Source organism: Micromys minutus, assembly GCF_963924665.1.
Source record: "Micromys minutus genome assembly, chromosome: 4".
NCBI classification, from domain to species: Eukaryota; Metazoa; Chordata; class Mammalia; order Rodentia; family Muridae; genus Micromys; species Micromys minutus.
Genome location: NC_137973.1, coordinates 67,213,140 through 67,229,730, shown reverse-complemented (window position 1 = coordinate 67,229,730; position 16,591 = coordinate 67,213,140). Strand labels below are relative to the sequence as shown.

The 16,591-nt window shown below is 38.3% G+C and overlaps 1 protein-coding gene across 1 annotated transcript in view; it reads right to left on the bottom strand.

Moving 5' to 3' along the window:
- CENPE (centromere protein E) overlaps window positions 1-16,591 on the bottom strand; it is a gene marked incomplete at both ends in the record, with an annotated part of 54,141 nt that overhangs the window by 23,080 nt on the left and 14,470 nt on the right. Inside the window, 15 exon segments of the mRNA XM_080916039.1 lie at window positions 170-328; window positions 2,680-2,960; window positions 4,025-4,184; window positions 4,301-4,591; window positions 5,502-5,660; window positions 6,713-6,913; window positions 8,055-8,210; window positions 8,326-8,598; window positions 8,765-9,079; window positions 10,623-10,777; window positions 11,029-11,185; window positions 11,281-11,403; window positions 12,094-12,213; window positions 12,404-12,478; window positions 13,046-13,213. Coding sequence (XP_080772165.1) covers window positions 170-328; window positions 2,680-2,960; window positions 4,025-4,184; window positions 4,301-4,591; window positions 5,502-5,660; window positions 6,713-6,913; window positions 8,055-8,210; window positions 8,326-8,598; window positions 8,765-9,079; window positions 10,623-10,777; window positions 11,029-11,185; window positions 11,281-11,403; window positions 12,094-12,213; window positions 12,404-12,478; window positions 13,046-13,213 — 2,793 coding nt within the window.

Sequence of the window (16,591 nt, the reverse complement as noted above, 5' to 3'; positions counted from 1 at the left end):
ATAATAATAAATAACTTATCAGCACAATGTAATACAGTTATTTTCTCTCTTGTTCTCATTTTAAGAAAAATACAAAATAGGTTGCAACATAATTCAGCGTGTAAACAGCAGACTTCACGTTAGCAATTTCCTCCCAGCTTCCTCCCAGTGCCTCTTGCCTTCAACTTACCTTTCTGTCTAGTTCTTCAGTGGTCAGCTCTAGCTGAGCCCGCATGCTTGATAGCTCAGCTTCCTTCTGGGAGATGCTCATTGTTAGGGCATCAATCTTGTTCTCCTGCTCTTCCAGGCAACAACGAGCAAGGCTGAGTTCCTCTTCAGTTTCTAAATGCTTCAGTATTAGAGAAAATTATAAAATGCCTATAGACACATAATCACCATAGCATGATTAACTCCTTTTGAAAAGATTTAGTCATAAGGTAAAGGTTTCCTTATAAAAGATCTTGAGAAATACAGTGCAAAGAGGGAACCACTTTATCTGTGACTGCTCATGTTTGCCTGATGGCTCTGATGCAGGCAGAGCAGTTCATCTTTCTCCTTTGGCTAGCACAGCACCGTAACCCCAAGGGTGCAGTAGTGGCATGCACACCTTGGCAGTAACTAATCCAACTCTAATTAGACTTAAGACTTGCTAACAAGAGGGAAATAATACCTGGAACTGGAAACCTAAGCAACTACTCAGCTAGTGAAGTCTCAGATCTTGGAGAATCTATAAACATATCTTTACCAAACCATCACAATCCCTAGCTGCATACTAAATACTGGTTCTTTTACCAACGTGAGTGTTTCTCTTTCTTCTCTCTGCCTTTGCACTGTTCCTCAGTTGTCCAACCTCACTCATTACTTTAGTGGACTTACTGTCCTTTCCTTCTACATCATGGGGCTGTTTTTGTTTGTGTAAACCTTCTTGCATCTTAAGGGAATTCCAAGATAACACATGTGATAATGAAATATAATAGACAGGACCCATTCTCCCATTCCCCAGTTAATGTTTTTTTTTTTTTTTTTTTTTTTAAATGTTCACACACACACACACACACACACACACACACACACACACACACACCCTTTAAAAAAAAAAAGATATGTATGGGTATTTTGTCTGTGTGCCACAACTGTGCCTGCCAGAAGAGGATGTCAAAGCCTCTGGCACTGTAGTATAGATGGTTGTGAGCCATCTTGTATGCTGGGAATTGAACTTGGTTCTTCTAAAGAATGGCAAGTGCTCTTAACTTTTGAGCCATCTTTCCAGCCCAAGTTAATAATGTTTTAACTAAGGGTTCACTTTATTGCTCACTGCATCCATGATTTCTACCAGAATCATATTTTTATGGAAAAAGATAGATACTATGCTAAGTCTCACTAAACTGAGGAGACAGGCTATTCAGTACATTGATGCCAGGTATACTGACTACCATGGGTCATTAGGAAGGGCTTCCTAGGGGACAGAACACAGAGCTGAAGAACAGGAACACTGGCTCCATAAAGGTGTGTAAGTGCTGCATGTGGGCAGGTGACCAGGGCACTCAGCACTGAGAAGCACACAGGGTCCCAGAAAAGCATCACAGGCAGGAAGGGCTGCAGCAGGCAGGCCAGCAGCAGGGTCTATGCTCCTGTGACTCACGGGCCATTCAGTGGGTTCTAGTTTTTAAAGGGCCACAGTATATAGTAAATAAATTATAAAAGAAAACACTTAAACCCAGAATGGGAACTCTGTTAAACATGTGTAAAAAGAACGTATCGGGGCTAAAGAGCTGGCTCAGTGGTTAAGAGCACTTGTTTAAAAGGACCTGGGTTTGATTCCCAGCACTCACATGGATACTCATCGCTTTTTTGGGTATTAGGCACATATGTGGTAAACAAGCAAGCAAAACACACATATGTAAAAAATAAACCTACAGCAAAATGAATGTGGGGAGCTAGAAAGAAATAATAGTGTATTAGGGTATTAGTAATATGTATAGAAAAATAGGAGGGTTTTAATGTAGGTCACACACATATATGTACATATACACACCACATACATGTACATGCATACCCCCCACCCTCATGGTTTATGCGTGAAAGGAAGTCAGAGTGAGAGCAGAAATGATTTCCAGGCTCCTAACAAAAGCCACGGCGAGGACAGTCACACCATTACAGAGAGAAGGGTCTGACAACTTAATATAGGATGTACTTATTTGTCCCAGGCTGTCCTTAATACAGTGCTGTGTCAGCTCCAGTCCTCATACCCCCTCAGATTAGAGTCCCCATCACCAGGCATGGCAGGTGGTGGGGTGGGGTGAGAAGGTGTTTTCAAAGAAAAACACTTCTTTCTGGTTTACTTTTCCTGTGATTAAGGCACTGATTCTTCTAAGTCAATTCTGAATACTCAAAAAAAAAAAAAAAAAAAAGCTTTGATGTTTCATTGTTTCTTTATATTCAGTTGCATTTTAAATTATTCTGTTTCTAGTCACTGTATGATTAAGAAACATTTGCAGAAAGTTAGTAGTAAGATTTAAAATGTGACACAACTTAATTCTGAAAAAGCACTAGTTAATGAGGAAGAGCTCATTTTGTTCAAGCTTAGTGGTGCACCTGACTGTACCCTGGGACTGGGAAAATCGATGAATTAAGATTTCAAGACCAAGTTTGGTTACATGAGACTGTATCTTAAAAACCAAAAGTAAACAGAAAACTCACATTAGCCAAAGTTCTTGCGGCATCTTCTTTCAGTTGGGCGCATTGGACCTGAAGTGCTTCCTGTGTCTTTCTGAGGTCATCTCTCTCTCTAGTGAGACAGTCGATCTCCTTCTGACTTTCTTCAAGTTTCTTGGTCAGTCCTAGGTCTTCTATTTCTCCACCCTCCATTGTTATTGAATGCACTGTTCTGGAATGTTCTTCCACTGGCTCCAGTTCATTTGCTTTTTCTGCATTGTCCATGGCTTCTTCCACATCAGGAAGTAGCTCTTGCTCTTGAAGTACTGGGATCTTATAATATTCACAAAGCACAAGGTTACTATCTAGAGTTTATATTTTTCAAATGGAAAAGGTCAGGAATATTTTATCAGCAATGACAGTGACTTTGAAACTTGATTCCCTTGGATCACAAACCTCTGGCGTATGCACTCTCAATCCTTTGATTCTACATAACTTTGGGTATAAGTGTGTCATACTTTCTTTTCAGCTTAGACCCAACAAGAACCAGTTTTTATATCCTATCAACACACTATTAACTCAGTCAGTTACTGACTTAGTTTCTAACTGGTTCCCAAACTTTAAGCAAATAAAAGTTGTCATAGGTCTTTGTGAATACATGTAGTACATATATATCATACTTTATATACTATATATATACATATATATATATATATATATATATATATATATATATATATGTATATATGTATGTATGTGTGTGTGTTGTATAGTATATATAGTATATATAGTCCCCATCTTTTGCTGAATCCAAATGCTACCTTCTAAGTTTTGTGTGTGTACATTGATCCCCATTTATCCTGGTTGCTAGCAGAACCATGTAACTTTGCATTTCTACAGGCACTACATTAGAATTGAGGAATTGTTTAAGCATGTATACACATTGAGAAAAAGAACCATTTTATTATACAAGTTTCAATGTTTGGCAAAAAGTAGTTTTGAAAACTGGACTGGCCCAGTTATCCCAATACCATCTTTCCCACAGCATTTACAACTACCTCATGGTGTTTTATTCATCTGACTGCTCACTTATAGCAATTTCCTTCTACTACAACCAATATGAATCTTTGCCTCTCTGTTAGCATCGTTTTTCTTTCTTGAGACACAGCTCAGGTGAGCCTCAAGCTTTCTGTGGAGTCAGGCTGGTCTTGAACTCCCGATTCTCCCACTTTACCCCCAAGTTCTCAGAGTGTAGTTTGCAACAGCCTAGTCCTTGTCTGCCACAGTAAACAGCCAAATTCTCACCTAGTGAATATAAACCATAGCTACACATCTCTTTTCCTTCAAAGGAGAAAGAAGACGGAAGTGGCGAAGGACATGAAGACATCACATACCTCTCCTTGTAATTCAGGGTTGGCTTTTGCTGTGTCCTGGGTGCTTGCTGCTTGAGCTTCTTTATCAGAAATGCTTCTTCTCAGCTCTTCGATGATTTCTTGGTACTCTTTTAGATTTGCGTGGGCAATGTTTAGTTCTCCTTTTGTTTGTAGGCCCTTGGTCAGTAAGTGAAATTTAAAGAATTTTATAGTATTCACCCAATACCGTCTTTCCAGCTGAACAGGTTATTAAGGAAACATTTAACAGATAAAAAAACGACTGTATTACTTACCATAGCTTCCATTTCTCTTGCGTATTCTTTAAGTTGCTTTTTCTCTATTTCAAATGACTCCTGCAATTCCTTTAGATCGTTTCTTTCCTTGGTTATAGACTTCATCTCCTCATAATTTTCATGAAGTTTCTGAGCTAACTCCAGTCTCTCTGTTTCCACACGTTCCAATGCCAGTCCTTGGTTCCTGAATTCATTCTGTAAGTTCTCCACTTCAGTCACCTTTGCCTGCATCTTACTCATGGCTTCTTGTGTACTAACAAGTTGCTGCTGTGTCTCTTGGAGTTTCTGGTCCTTAGAATGTACAATGTTTTGTATAATTATCATGGTGCTGATATTTGGTGAAATTTTTATGTGGTACCATTGACAGAGCATTGTCTACCTCAATGGAAATGGGTTAGCAGCGTTAGAGGTAAGCTAGCCCTTAGATCTCTTATGGTGGGTCCAACAGTTTAAGGCTACCTAGAAACTCAGAAAGTGATCCTGTTTGAAAATGGGACTTTTACAGATTTACTTAAGTAGTGAGGCTAGATTCTTCTGGATTACAGTGGAGTGGTGGAGTTCCAGGGCAGCTCAGAAATACCAGATCCCAGTCAAAGCAAAAAAGGGACTCTTCTCTAAGCCACCAAAAGGAGCACCACTGACACTTCAACTTTTAAACTCAGATTCTGGGAGCTGGGAGCCAGCTTGGTCTGCGTAACGAGTTCAGGACAGACAGAGCTACATAGTGAGTGTCTCAAAGAACAGACACACAACAAATAAACAAGAACGAACGGTGACAGAACGCACTTCTGTCTTGTAAGCCACTAACCTTACGGTCATTCTGGTATTACTTTGGAAACTTACATAGTTTGATCAATGGAGCAAGGTGAAATGAAAAATTAAACTAAAAAGCTAAGAGACAACAATCACAATCCCCCATGACAAAAATAAATAATATACATATATCATTTAGAGTCTCAGCCTATAGCTCAGGCTGGCTTAGAACAGAACATAGTAGGAAGCCCAGGCTGGTATCATACTTACAGAGATCTCCCTGCCTCAGCCTCCAAACTGAGTCACCATGCTTAACTTAACATTTATATCTCTCAAACTGTTAGCATTGATACTTCTCCATGTTGGAAGTATTTAAGATTAGAAAAATCAAAATTTATTAGCAAGATGTATAGTCTGAACAAACAGGAAGACAGCATGGGAAGCTCACCTTTTCCTTGAACTGTTCTTCTATTTCTGCCAGTCTCTCCTGTGCCCTGGAGAGCTCTTCATGCTTCTCTGTGGCCTGACCTTTTTCCTGTGCAGCAATTTCTTGTAGCCTTTTAAGTTCATCTCTAAGAATTCTTAACTCTTCCTGGTTTTCCACACTCTAGAGTTTAAAAAAAAAAGTCCTAGATTAGAATTTATAATACTAGCTTACCTTTAGTAAATCAGGAACACTCAAAAATTACTTTTGACTCAAATGGAAAAATCCAAGTCCAACTACACAGCAAAAGACAACCGTTAAGAGACGTCAGTCTGCTTTCAGTGGCCAAAGAAACTAAAGCTGCATTTTTTCCTGCTGCTTTTATGACTGGATTCAACCACTGACCAATGATCAGTGAGCTCAAAATGGTTCCCACTCTTTTCTGACAGATGTGGGTTATTGCATTATTAAGAGCATACAGCAACATGCTTGTACATGAAGGTCAACAAAACATACCAATCAGAGAATATACTTTGTGTTTGTATGTTAATTTTCATTCAGTTTGCTGATAAACCAGACAATTCTAAATATAAAAAATTAAAATAGCAGTGTCAAGCGCTACTGGATCCACAGTAAGTTTTCAAAAATTAATAATTTCAACCCACATAGATTATAGGGACTTGCAACAGATACAAAAACTGAGCCAGGTAGGGGAATACTGGCAAACATCAACAACTTAAAACAAAACTAAAAGCTACAATAGTAAAAGATAAACATTCAGGAACATATTTAACAAAGTATGCATAATACCTGTCAACTATAATACAACATTAAGAGACTAAATCATTAAGGATGGTCAATGGCTAATGAGCTTATAAAATATGTTCAATATTTTTTTGTTACTAGGGAAAGGTAAATTAAGATAGGTACATTATCCAAAGAATGGCTAAAATAAAAGTGTAAATAAATATAAAGTGTTGGTAAGGGGAGCTACCAGATTCTATTTGTTGATGGGAATATAAAATGGTAGAACTGATCTGGAAATCAAATTGGTAAATTATTACCAGGTTACCACATAACACCTAGTAGTTCTACTTAGGCAGAACATTTGTCAAGTTATAACCATATACTTCCATGATGTAACTATTGCATACAGATTATACCCAAATAAAGCTGCTATAATCTAAAATAAACAGGTAAAAATATATGGTCAACTGTAAAGAGCTAGATCCTACCATTTCAATATTTTCCTTTAGGTCCATCTTCAATTGCTCCTTTTCTGCTATAACACTTTGCAGTGTCTGCTGGAGTCCGCTATTCTCCTGCATTAGAGAGTCTATTTTCCTCTGTTCCTCAGTTACCCCATGGTCCTTACCACCAACAGCCAAGGTGTGGGCGCTTTCAGCCAGCAGACTCTGTCCATCTAGGCCATCTATCTACAATTGGAATGCAGTGAAGAATTTAAGTGTTAATATCCATCACTTATATTTAGTACAAAGTACTAGTCTCATATCAACACACTAACTGAGGTGGGCATTATTATTATCCCTATTTGGTAATAATGGAACTTAAATTTGGGAGCAGTAACTTCATTTCTGAAAGACCATGCATCAAGCAAACAGCTAGCTAGCTTTGGGCTCCAGGACTGGCATTCTTAGACCTGCTCAATGGCAAGAACTGCCTAGGTGGCAGTTCACACTGCAGTTTTCATGTATGCGAGATTAAACTGACTCTGTACATTCTTTTATGCAAACTGATTAGATAATCAAGACATATATCTTTCTTGCCTATATATCTTCCTTAGATATTTTCCAAGTTGTATGATAGTATTTTGTGCTACAAAAGGGATATTAAATACATCATTTACTTCCCTGACCACTGACAGTTGAAACAAAAAGGACTTTGTTCTAAAGTGGGGAATGCAGGCTGTAGAGTCAGCGAGCTGGTCCTGGACTGACTAAAAGAGAGAGGGAACAGAGTTGAGCCCTGGCACTTGCTTTTCTTTGCTTCCTCACTGGAATATGATGAGACCTTACACTTGTGCAGCCATAACTTCCCTGACACGGTAGATTATACCTTTTATACCATGAAGAGATCTTTTCTTAGAAACTGTTTTGTTACATATTTTGTGAGTTAATTAATACATGCATTATGGTAAAATGGTCCCTTGGTAGGTAAGCCAACAGGACGGAGTGGCTGACACCGTTCTGAAGGAGTCTAAGGTTAAAGTAGGCTTCTGAAAAAGGGCCAGGCTTCTAGAGGTTTGATAAACTCTTTGTGATCTTGTCCCTATTCAAATCTCTCAAATTCCATCTTCCTATCCACTGAGAGGTTTAAAAACTACCTTTAAAGCTTGCTGTTTCATCAGGGCTTTTATATCGAGACTTTATTTTCCTATCCTAATTTCTTATATTTTCCACTTCCCTACTTCCATCCTTCATTTGGGTATTGCCCTAGTTAGGTTTCTGTTGCTGTGAAAAAACACTGGTTGGGGCAACATAGGAGTTTATCTCATCTGACAGGTTATTCTCCATCACCAGGGGGAACCAAGGCCACAGGTCAGTGGCTATTCTTTACCTTTTGATGAGCTTCATCTCTAGATCCTCCCCTGTCCTTTATATGCAAATTATCAGGCATTTCCTCTGTGGCTCTCATTTTCAGCATGTTAATTGTTTCCTGGTGTTGTTTCAAAGACTCAAGAGCATTTAGTAACTGTTCTTGAGTATCTATGTTCTTTGTAAGAGACAAAGAAAACTATTTCATTAAAACATAAAACACACTAATTTTACAGTTATTTCTTGATCATACATGACAAGACTTCTTGAAGTTCTCACCAATTGGACCTTACCATGTTCACAGTGTCCTGAATGTCACTTCTGAGTTGGTCCCTCTCAGTTTCCAGGCTCTCCTGGAGCTGCTTTAGGTCTTTCTTTTCTTGGGTTAAGCCTCTTACTTCCTCCAAGGTTTGCTGCAGCTTCTCAGTGAGCAAAGTTTTCTCCTTCTCTATAGACTGTAGGCTGGAGTCTCTGCTTTCTAAGTTTTCCCTCAGCTCCTCCATTTTACTTCGCATTTCTTGACTCTCAACTGTTTTCTGTTCAAGCTCTTGAATCTTGTGAGAAAGCTTTCAAGAAAAAGTGTGATAAAGTAAAAGGAGAACACTGTATTACACATAGAGACACTACACACACACACACACACACACACACACACACACACACACACACACACACACACACACAGAACTCAAGGAAACAAAAGCCCATTCCTCGTGAAGAGCTTGTACCAACCTCGGCCTTCACGGAGTCCAAACTTAAAGCCAGGCTTTCTGCCTCTTTGGAGAGAGTCTGTATCTCCTGCTTCATCCTCTCGCTGTCCTCCAGGACCTTCTCCTGCCTGAGCTCCAGCTCCATGTGCAGGCGTCTCATTGCTAGGCATTCTTCTTCGCTGCTTTGCCGACTCAGCTGGGAAGCCGCAAGGTCATCTTTAGTATGTCCAATTTCCTCAAGTAATCCTTGAATTCTACTGTCTTTATGAGCTATTTCAGAAAACATTCTTTCTCTCTCAGTTGTTATCATACAGAGCTCTTCAGATTTCTCATGCAGCTACGGAAGAGAAGTAAAATTTAGAGCTGTTTCCAAATATAATAGATACTCTGAGCAAAATGAATACATGGAGAAAGTGTCAGTAGAAACATCTGAGTTTAATTATCAGGTAACTATTTCCTTATCTATCCTTTCAAAGTTCCTTCTTTGAGACAGAGATTCTTGGTGTAGCCTTGGGCATCCTGGAACTTACTCTGTAGACCAGGTTGGCCTTGAAATCACAAAAATCTGCCTGCCTCTGCCTCCTGAGTGCTGGGATTAAAAGTGTGCACCACTGCCACCATATTTTCTAATAGGTGGCAGGCACTTTATGGTTTTCCTAAGCATCTGACTTACTTCTCCCAATAAGTCATTGACTGCAATTTAAATTTTTAAAAATTGAATCTACGCTTTAAAAAATTATTTAAAAAGCATCATTTGAATGGTTTATGGCTGTGTAATCACTTTGAAAAGGAAATATGAGAGAGCCAATAGGTCCACAAAAAGAAGGGCAACAGCAGCGAGGCCACTCAGGGCAGTGGCTCACAACCTTTTCTAATCCTGTGATCCTGTAACATAGCGGCTCCTCATGTGTGGAGACCTCTCCAACCATAAAATTACTTTTGTTCCTACTTCATAACTGTAATTTTGTTACTGTTATGAATCATAATAAATATGTGATATGCAGATTGTCTCATGTGATTTCTGTGAAAGGTTGACCCCTGGAGGGTCTTGAGAGCCACTGGCTTACAGGACAAATGAAATAATGTTTGAAAATTCTTTTAATGCTTGCTACATAGTAAGCACTCAAATCCTTGGCACTTTCATTTCTTTTAAAAAGGTAGAGAAAGAAGGAAGTTGATGGGCCATGAGTTTGCAGGCTCATTTACTGATCTGAAAAAATTGCAGCGCCTCCAAAAACTGGCATTGTTACCTATCACCCTGTCAGTTTTTGAGATTTATTTATTGTTATTATGTGCTTGGGTGTTTTCCCTGCACGCATGTCCATGCATTGTGCACATGCAGTGTCCTCAGGAAGCAGAAAAAGGCTTCAGATCCCCTTGCAATTGCAGTTAACAGGAGTTGTTAGTTGTAATGCTACACTGCAAACTTAACAATCTTTCCATCCCTTCCTTCCCCGTTCCCTGAGCCTTAGGAGGGCATATAAAATGTGGTCCCACGTACAGCTAAGCATGCTGCAGACATTTGTTTATCTGCATTAAAGATTGTTTTGTCATAGTAACGTTACATAAACCCACTTCAGCCTATTGAACGCTGAGATCAGGGGCATGAAGGCATCCCCAGGTACCTTTTTATCTTCTAACTTTTCTCTTCAACACAGTGATAGGACTAGTATAAGAAGTGGGAAAGACTAAGCTAAAGCTGTGTAAATGTATTTGAAGATCAAACATAGCTGCTGCATGGATTGTCTTAGGAAGCTCTTTGTTAAATAAACCTTGAAAACTTTGCTTTCTTTCGAGTTCTTAAGAGCAGAGAGAGCACAAATTCCATTCCCTCCCATCACACACCGAGTCACTTGTTTACACCTCTCTCATCTGCTTACCTCTCTCCTCAGTGTTTCCACCTCAGACGGTAAAGACTTCAACTCCGACAGCAAGTGAACTTCTTTTTGCAAAGTTTCTTTTTCTTCAACTTCTTTGTTTAGTTCTTTTTGGAGCTCAGTAATCCTTTTCTCCAATTCCAAATTAGACAATAAACCTATGTTGACAAAAGTGACCTAATTTTTAATAGGTTTTTAAACCACTTTCCTCAAATCATGTCTACTGCATTTGAAAAATATTTTTAAACCCTAATATGGTGCCCATAGAAAGCTTTGTAGACAGTGACAGCGAAGATATTTAAACTGAACATTAAACTCGGAACTTAGTAGCCACTTAAATTTGGAAACTCTCTCAATTCCTTTACATAAGTTTTTAGGTCTGTGTGCAGATGTCTGAATTTTCTAATACCTTTGCCATCTACCAAGGCGCTGAGCTTTGATATTTCTTGAAAAGCCGACTGTAATTCCTTATCCAGATCAGTTTGCATTTTCTTTTTTGCCTCCAGTTGGCGTTGATACATCTGAATATCATTTTCCATTTGCTTATAAGAATCTGAAAGTTCATTCTATTGGGAAAACATCGAAAATTGACAACATTGTACTGACTTACAATATTACAGTACTATAGTACCACCATCGCAAATTCTGAAAAGTTACTCACAATTTTTTCCTTCAGCTCCAGATTTTCACTTCTAAGGAAGGCTGACTCTCTCTTGGCATCAAGGGCCACTGTGTCCAAATCAGACAGAGTGCGCATCGCCTGTTTCAGGTCTTCAGTGGCTTCCTAGGCAGATGACAAAAGGGATACTTTGGAGATCCAGGTTTGGTAGGTTTGGAGAAATACTTTGGAGAACATATATACACGTGTTATTCCTAGACAATCAAAAGGTGACACCATGCTACTAATCAAACAAATGAAATTAGGATAAGAAATTCTGGCCATACTTTTCTAAAACAGCACATCTAGACATATAATTTAAGAACCTTTGGAGACACAGGCAGATAGATGTCTGTGAGTTAAAAGTCAACCTACCCAACATACTGAATTTCAAGCCAGCCATAGCTATACAATGAGACCCTGTTTAAAACCAACCAACTCACCCACCCACCAACCAACCAACCCACTTACACCCCAATTAATCAACTCACCCACCCACCAATCAACAAATCAATCAAACCACCAACCAACCATCCAACCAATCAACCTGCCCACCAACCAATCAACCTACTCACCAACCTAGAGGAGAAAAACTCAAACTACTAGAGCAATGACTTCAAGTCTCTCTTGGTAAAATGTAGATGACAACACTAACAGTTCACTAGTCACAGAAAGAATCATGTTTATATTAAATATATTTAAATTGCTTATAACCAAGCGTGGCACACAGCTGGCTCAAAACTATAACCATTACTAGGATGGTTATAACCATAAACTAGAAATGCCCAATCACAACAAAAGAAAACCAGATTTTACCGATGAGTATGACAGGTCTATCTTCATCGTTTCTGACTTCTGGTCATCTATGTATTTCTGTAGGTTTTTAATCTGGTCCTCTTTTTCTTTAAGAAGCTCCACTTTTGAACTTAGTTCATTCTAAATGAATCAAAGAACAGTGAAACTCAATTTAGTATGCAATTTGAATTTTAAATGACAAAAAAACTTGTGTTTAAAAATTTAAATTGAAACTAGTATTTAAAATATAATTCCTCTATTATCTGTAGTCATGTTTAGTTACATGCATTTTAAGTTGTAATTACTTATAAGAGAAATACTAAATGTTTACCTCAAGATCTTGATTATACTCTTCTGCGTGTTTAATTAAATTCTTTAAGTTGGAAACTTCATGCATTAGTTGCATCTGTGAGAGCACGTGAACAGGAAACAGCAAACCAATTTTAATACAGAAAAAAGAAAAAGACAGAGAGAAGGAAAACCAAAGAAAGCCTTTTCTATTGCTTTAGAAAATGCCCAGCATAAAAGGGAGATTAATGTTCAAACTACTGCGATAGGGCACCTCTTAATGTAAAGACCCAAGCTGGAGAGCTGGCGCAGCGGTTAGGCTGGCTCTCCTCCCAGATCATCTGCAACAGCAGCTCTACTAGATCTGGTGCCTCTGTGCACAGCCATGTACACACATAACACGTACACACTGACACACGCACACCTACAATGTAATAAATAATAACATAAGATATTTTTAAAAATCCAAGAAGCACCATATAAACAAACCCAAACATACAAAAACAAGACACAAGTGCAACAGAAAAACAGGCTATTTTAAAAGAATTTAATTACTTCTTGTTCAAATTGTAAGTTGTGTATGCACATGAAAACCAGCAATACCTCAATCTTAGAAATCAATGTCTTATGAGAATGATACTTTTGACAAACATTGTTTTAAGATCAGTATTTCTATTTCTCTTACCTCTTGTTCTCTTTCTTCTTTTTGTTCTAGAAACTCAAATTCTTCTAACTCATTTTTTTCTTTTAATTTCAATTTCAAGTCTTCATTTTCTCTTCTTAGCTGTTCATAGTCTAATACTAGATCATTATATTGAGCATTAAGTGAGTTCACCTCACTTTCTAAGTTTTCCTATTACAAACAAAAAAATTTCCAATCAGAGAGAATGCAGATATATTTAATTGCTTACTTAACTAAAATGTAGACTAGCTGAAATCAACTCAAATTATATCAACGCAGTAGATATAGGCCATTTTCTTCTTTACCATTTGTGTAACCTGCCTAACTACTGGCAGAACCAGATATGGATGCCTCCTTAGAGGCTCTCCCAGAGGTATACAGATAGAGATGAGGAAGCTTGCAGCTAACCATTGGAAAGAACAGGGGGACCCCAATGAAAGAGCTGAAAGTTTTGCAACTTCATGGGAAGAACAACATCAACCAGACAAGGCACTGAAGTGGAGAGGGTGATTGGGAGAGGGAGCACCTTCATGGAAGCAAGTTGAGGGGGAGGAGGGAGAGTAGTGGGGGGAAGGGTATAACACTTGAAATGTAAATACAGAGAATATCCAATAAAATTAAAAAAAAATTTAACAGGTAGATTAACTGAATATCATTAAGTAATAAATCTGCCTGTGTCAGACAGGGAAAGGCCAATTAACTATGAAAACAGAAAGAGCCCTGAAAAGTCCATTTGATCCTGACTTTTTGAGGGTTTTCTTCCATCCCTCAAAAAGTCAGGAACCTACAGAACATTTCATCCTAAAACAAAAGAATACACCTTCTAAGAACCTCACAGCACCTTTTCCAAAATTGACCATATAGTTGGTCACAACAGGCCTCAACATATATAAGAAGATTGAAATACTCACACGCATCCTATCAGATCACCATGGACTTAAGTCTGGTCTTTAATGACAACAAAGACAATAAAAAGCCCACATACACATGGAAGCTGAACAATGCTCAACTCAATGATAGCATGGTCAAAGAAGAAATAAAGAAAGAAATTAATGATTTTCTAGAATTTAATGAAAATGAAAGCACAACATACCCAAATCTATGGGATGCAATGAAAGCAGTACTGAGAGGAAAACTCATAGCTCTGAGTGCTTCCAAAAAGAAACTGGAGACAGCATACACTAGCAACTTGACAGCACAGTTGAAAGCTCTAGAACAAAAAGAAGCAGATACACCCAAGGAGTAGACGGCAAGAAATAATCAAAATTAGGGCAGAAATAGACCAAATAGAAACAAAAAGAACCATCGAAAGAATCAACAAAACCAAGAGCTGGTTCTTTGAGAAAATTAACAAGATTGATAAACCCTTAGCCAGACTAACTAGAGGGCAAAGAGAGAGTATCCAAATTAACAAAATCAGAAATGAAAAGTGGAGACATAACAACAGAAACCAAAGAAATTCAAGAAATCATCAGATCCTACTACAAAAGCCTATACTCAATAAAGCTGGAAAATCTGGAGGAAATAGATGAATTCCTAGACAGATACCAGATACCAAAGTTAAACCAGTGCCAGATAAACCATTTAAATAATCCCATAACACCTAAAGAAATAGAAGAAGTCATCAAAAGCCTCCCAACCAAAAAAAGCCCAGGACCAGACGGGAGTAGTGCAGAATTCTATCAGACATTTATTGATGACCTAATACCAATACTCTCCAAACTATTCCACAAAATAGAGTCGGATGGAACACTATCCAACTCATTCTTCAAAACCATGATAACTCTCATTCCTAAGCCACACTAAGACTCTACAAGGAAAGAGAATTCAGACCAATCTCCCTTATGAAAATTGATGCAAAAATACTCAACAAAATTCTTGCAAACCAAATCCAAGAACACATCAAAATGATCATTCACAAGATCAAGTAGGCTTCATCCCTGGGATGCAGGGATGGTTTAAGATATGGAAATCCATCAATGTAATCCACCATATAAACAAACTCAATGAAAAAAACCACATGGTCATCTCACTAGATGCTGAGAAAGCATTTGACATAATTCAACACTCCCTCATGTTAAAAGTCTTAGAAAGAGCAGGAATCCAAGGCCCCAAAAATTCTACCAGAGAACTTTTACAGCTGATAAACAACTTCAGCAAAGTGGCTGGATATAAAATTAACTCAAACAAATCAGTAGCCTTCCTATACTCAAAGGACAAACATGCTGAGAAAGAAATTAGAAAAAAAGATACCCTTCACAATAGTCACAAACAATATAAAACACCTTGGTGTGACTCTAATTAAGCAAGTGAAGGACCTGTATGACAAGAACTTCAAATCTCTGAAGGAAATCAAGGAAGATCTTAGAAGATGAAAAGATCTCCCATGCTCATGGATTGAAAGGATCAACATTGCAAAAATGGCCATCTTGCCAAAAGCCATCTACAGATTCAATGCAATCCCCATCAAAATTCCAACCCAGTTCTTCATTTCAAGAATGAAAATAGACCCTTTCTTATCTCCTTGTACAACGCTCAAGTACAAGTGGATCAAAGATCTCCACATTAAACCAGGTACTTTCTCTATTAGAAGAGAAAGTGGGGAAAACCTTAGAACACATAGGCACAGGGGAAAATTTCCTGAACAGAACACCAATGGCTCGTGCTCTAAGACCAATGATCGAGAAATGGGACTTAACGAGATTGCAAAGTTTCTGTAAGGCTAAGGACACTGTCAAGAAACGGCAGCCAACAGATTGGGAAAAGATCTTTACCAATCTCACACATCTGATAGAGGTCTAATATCCAATATATACAAAGAATTCAAGAAGTTAGACAACAGAGAATCAAACAATCCTATGAAAAAATAGGGTATAGAGCTAAACAAAAAATTCTCAGTTGAGGAATATCGATCTAAGGAAATGCTTGGCATCCCTAGTCATCAGGGAAACGCAAATCAAAACAACCCTGAGATTCCACCTCACACCAGTCAGAATGGCTAAGATCAAAAACTCAGATGACAGCAGACGCTGGTGAGGATGTAGAGAAAGAGGAACACTCCTCCACTGTTTGTGGGGTTGTAAGCTGGTACAACCACTCTGTAAATCAGTTTTGTGGTTCCTCAAAAAATTGAACATAGCCCTAATTGAATATAGCCCAGAGATGCCCCAACAAACAATAAGGGCACATGTTCCACCATGTTCATAGCAGCTCTATTTATAATAGCCAGAAGCTGGAAAGAACCCAGATGTCCTTCAGTAGATGAATGGATACAAAAATTGTGGTATATTTACACAATGGGGTACTACTCAGCTATTAGAAACAATGACTTTATGAACAACTCACAGATCATATGAAGCTCAAAAAGAAGCCTCAGTCCTTCGTAGAAAACAAAACAAAAAAACCTCAAAAAACAACAACAGGTGTATAGCATCCACTTAGAGTGGGATCCACCTAGACCTTAAATCATTAACAACTGAAGAGCTAAGAAGAGCCTTTTGGCAATTTTTGGTATTTAAAAATCCTTATGTTTAATCTTATACACCAAGA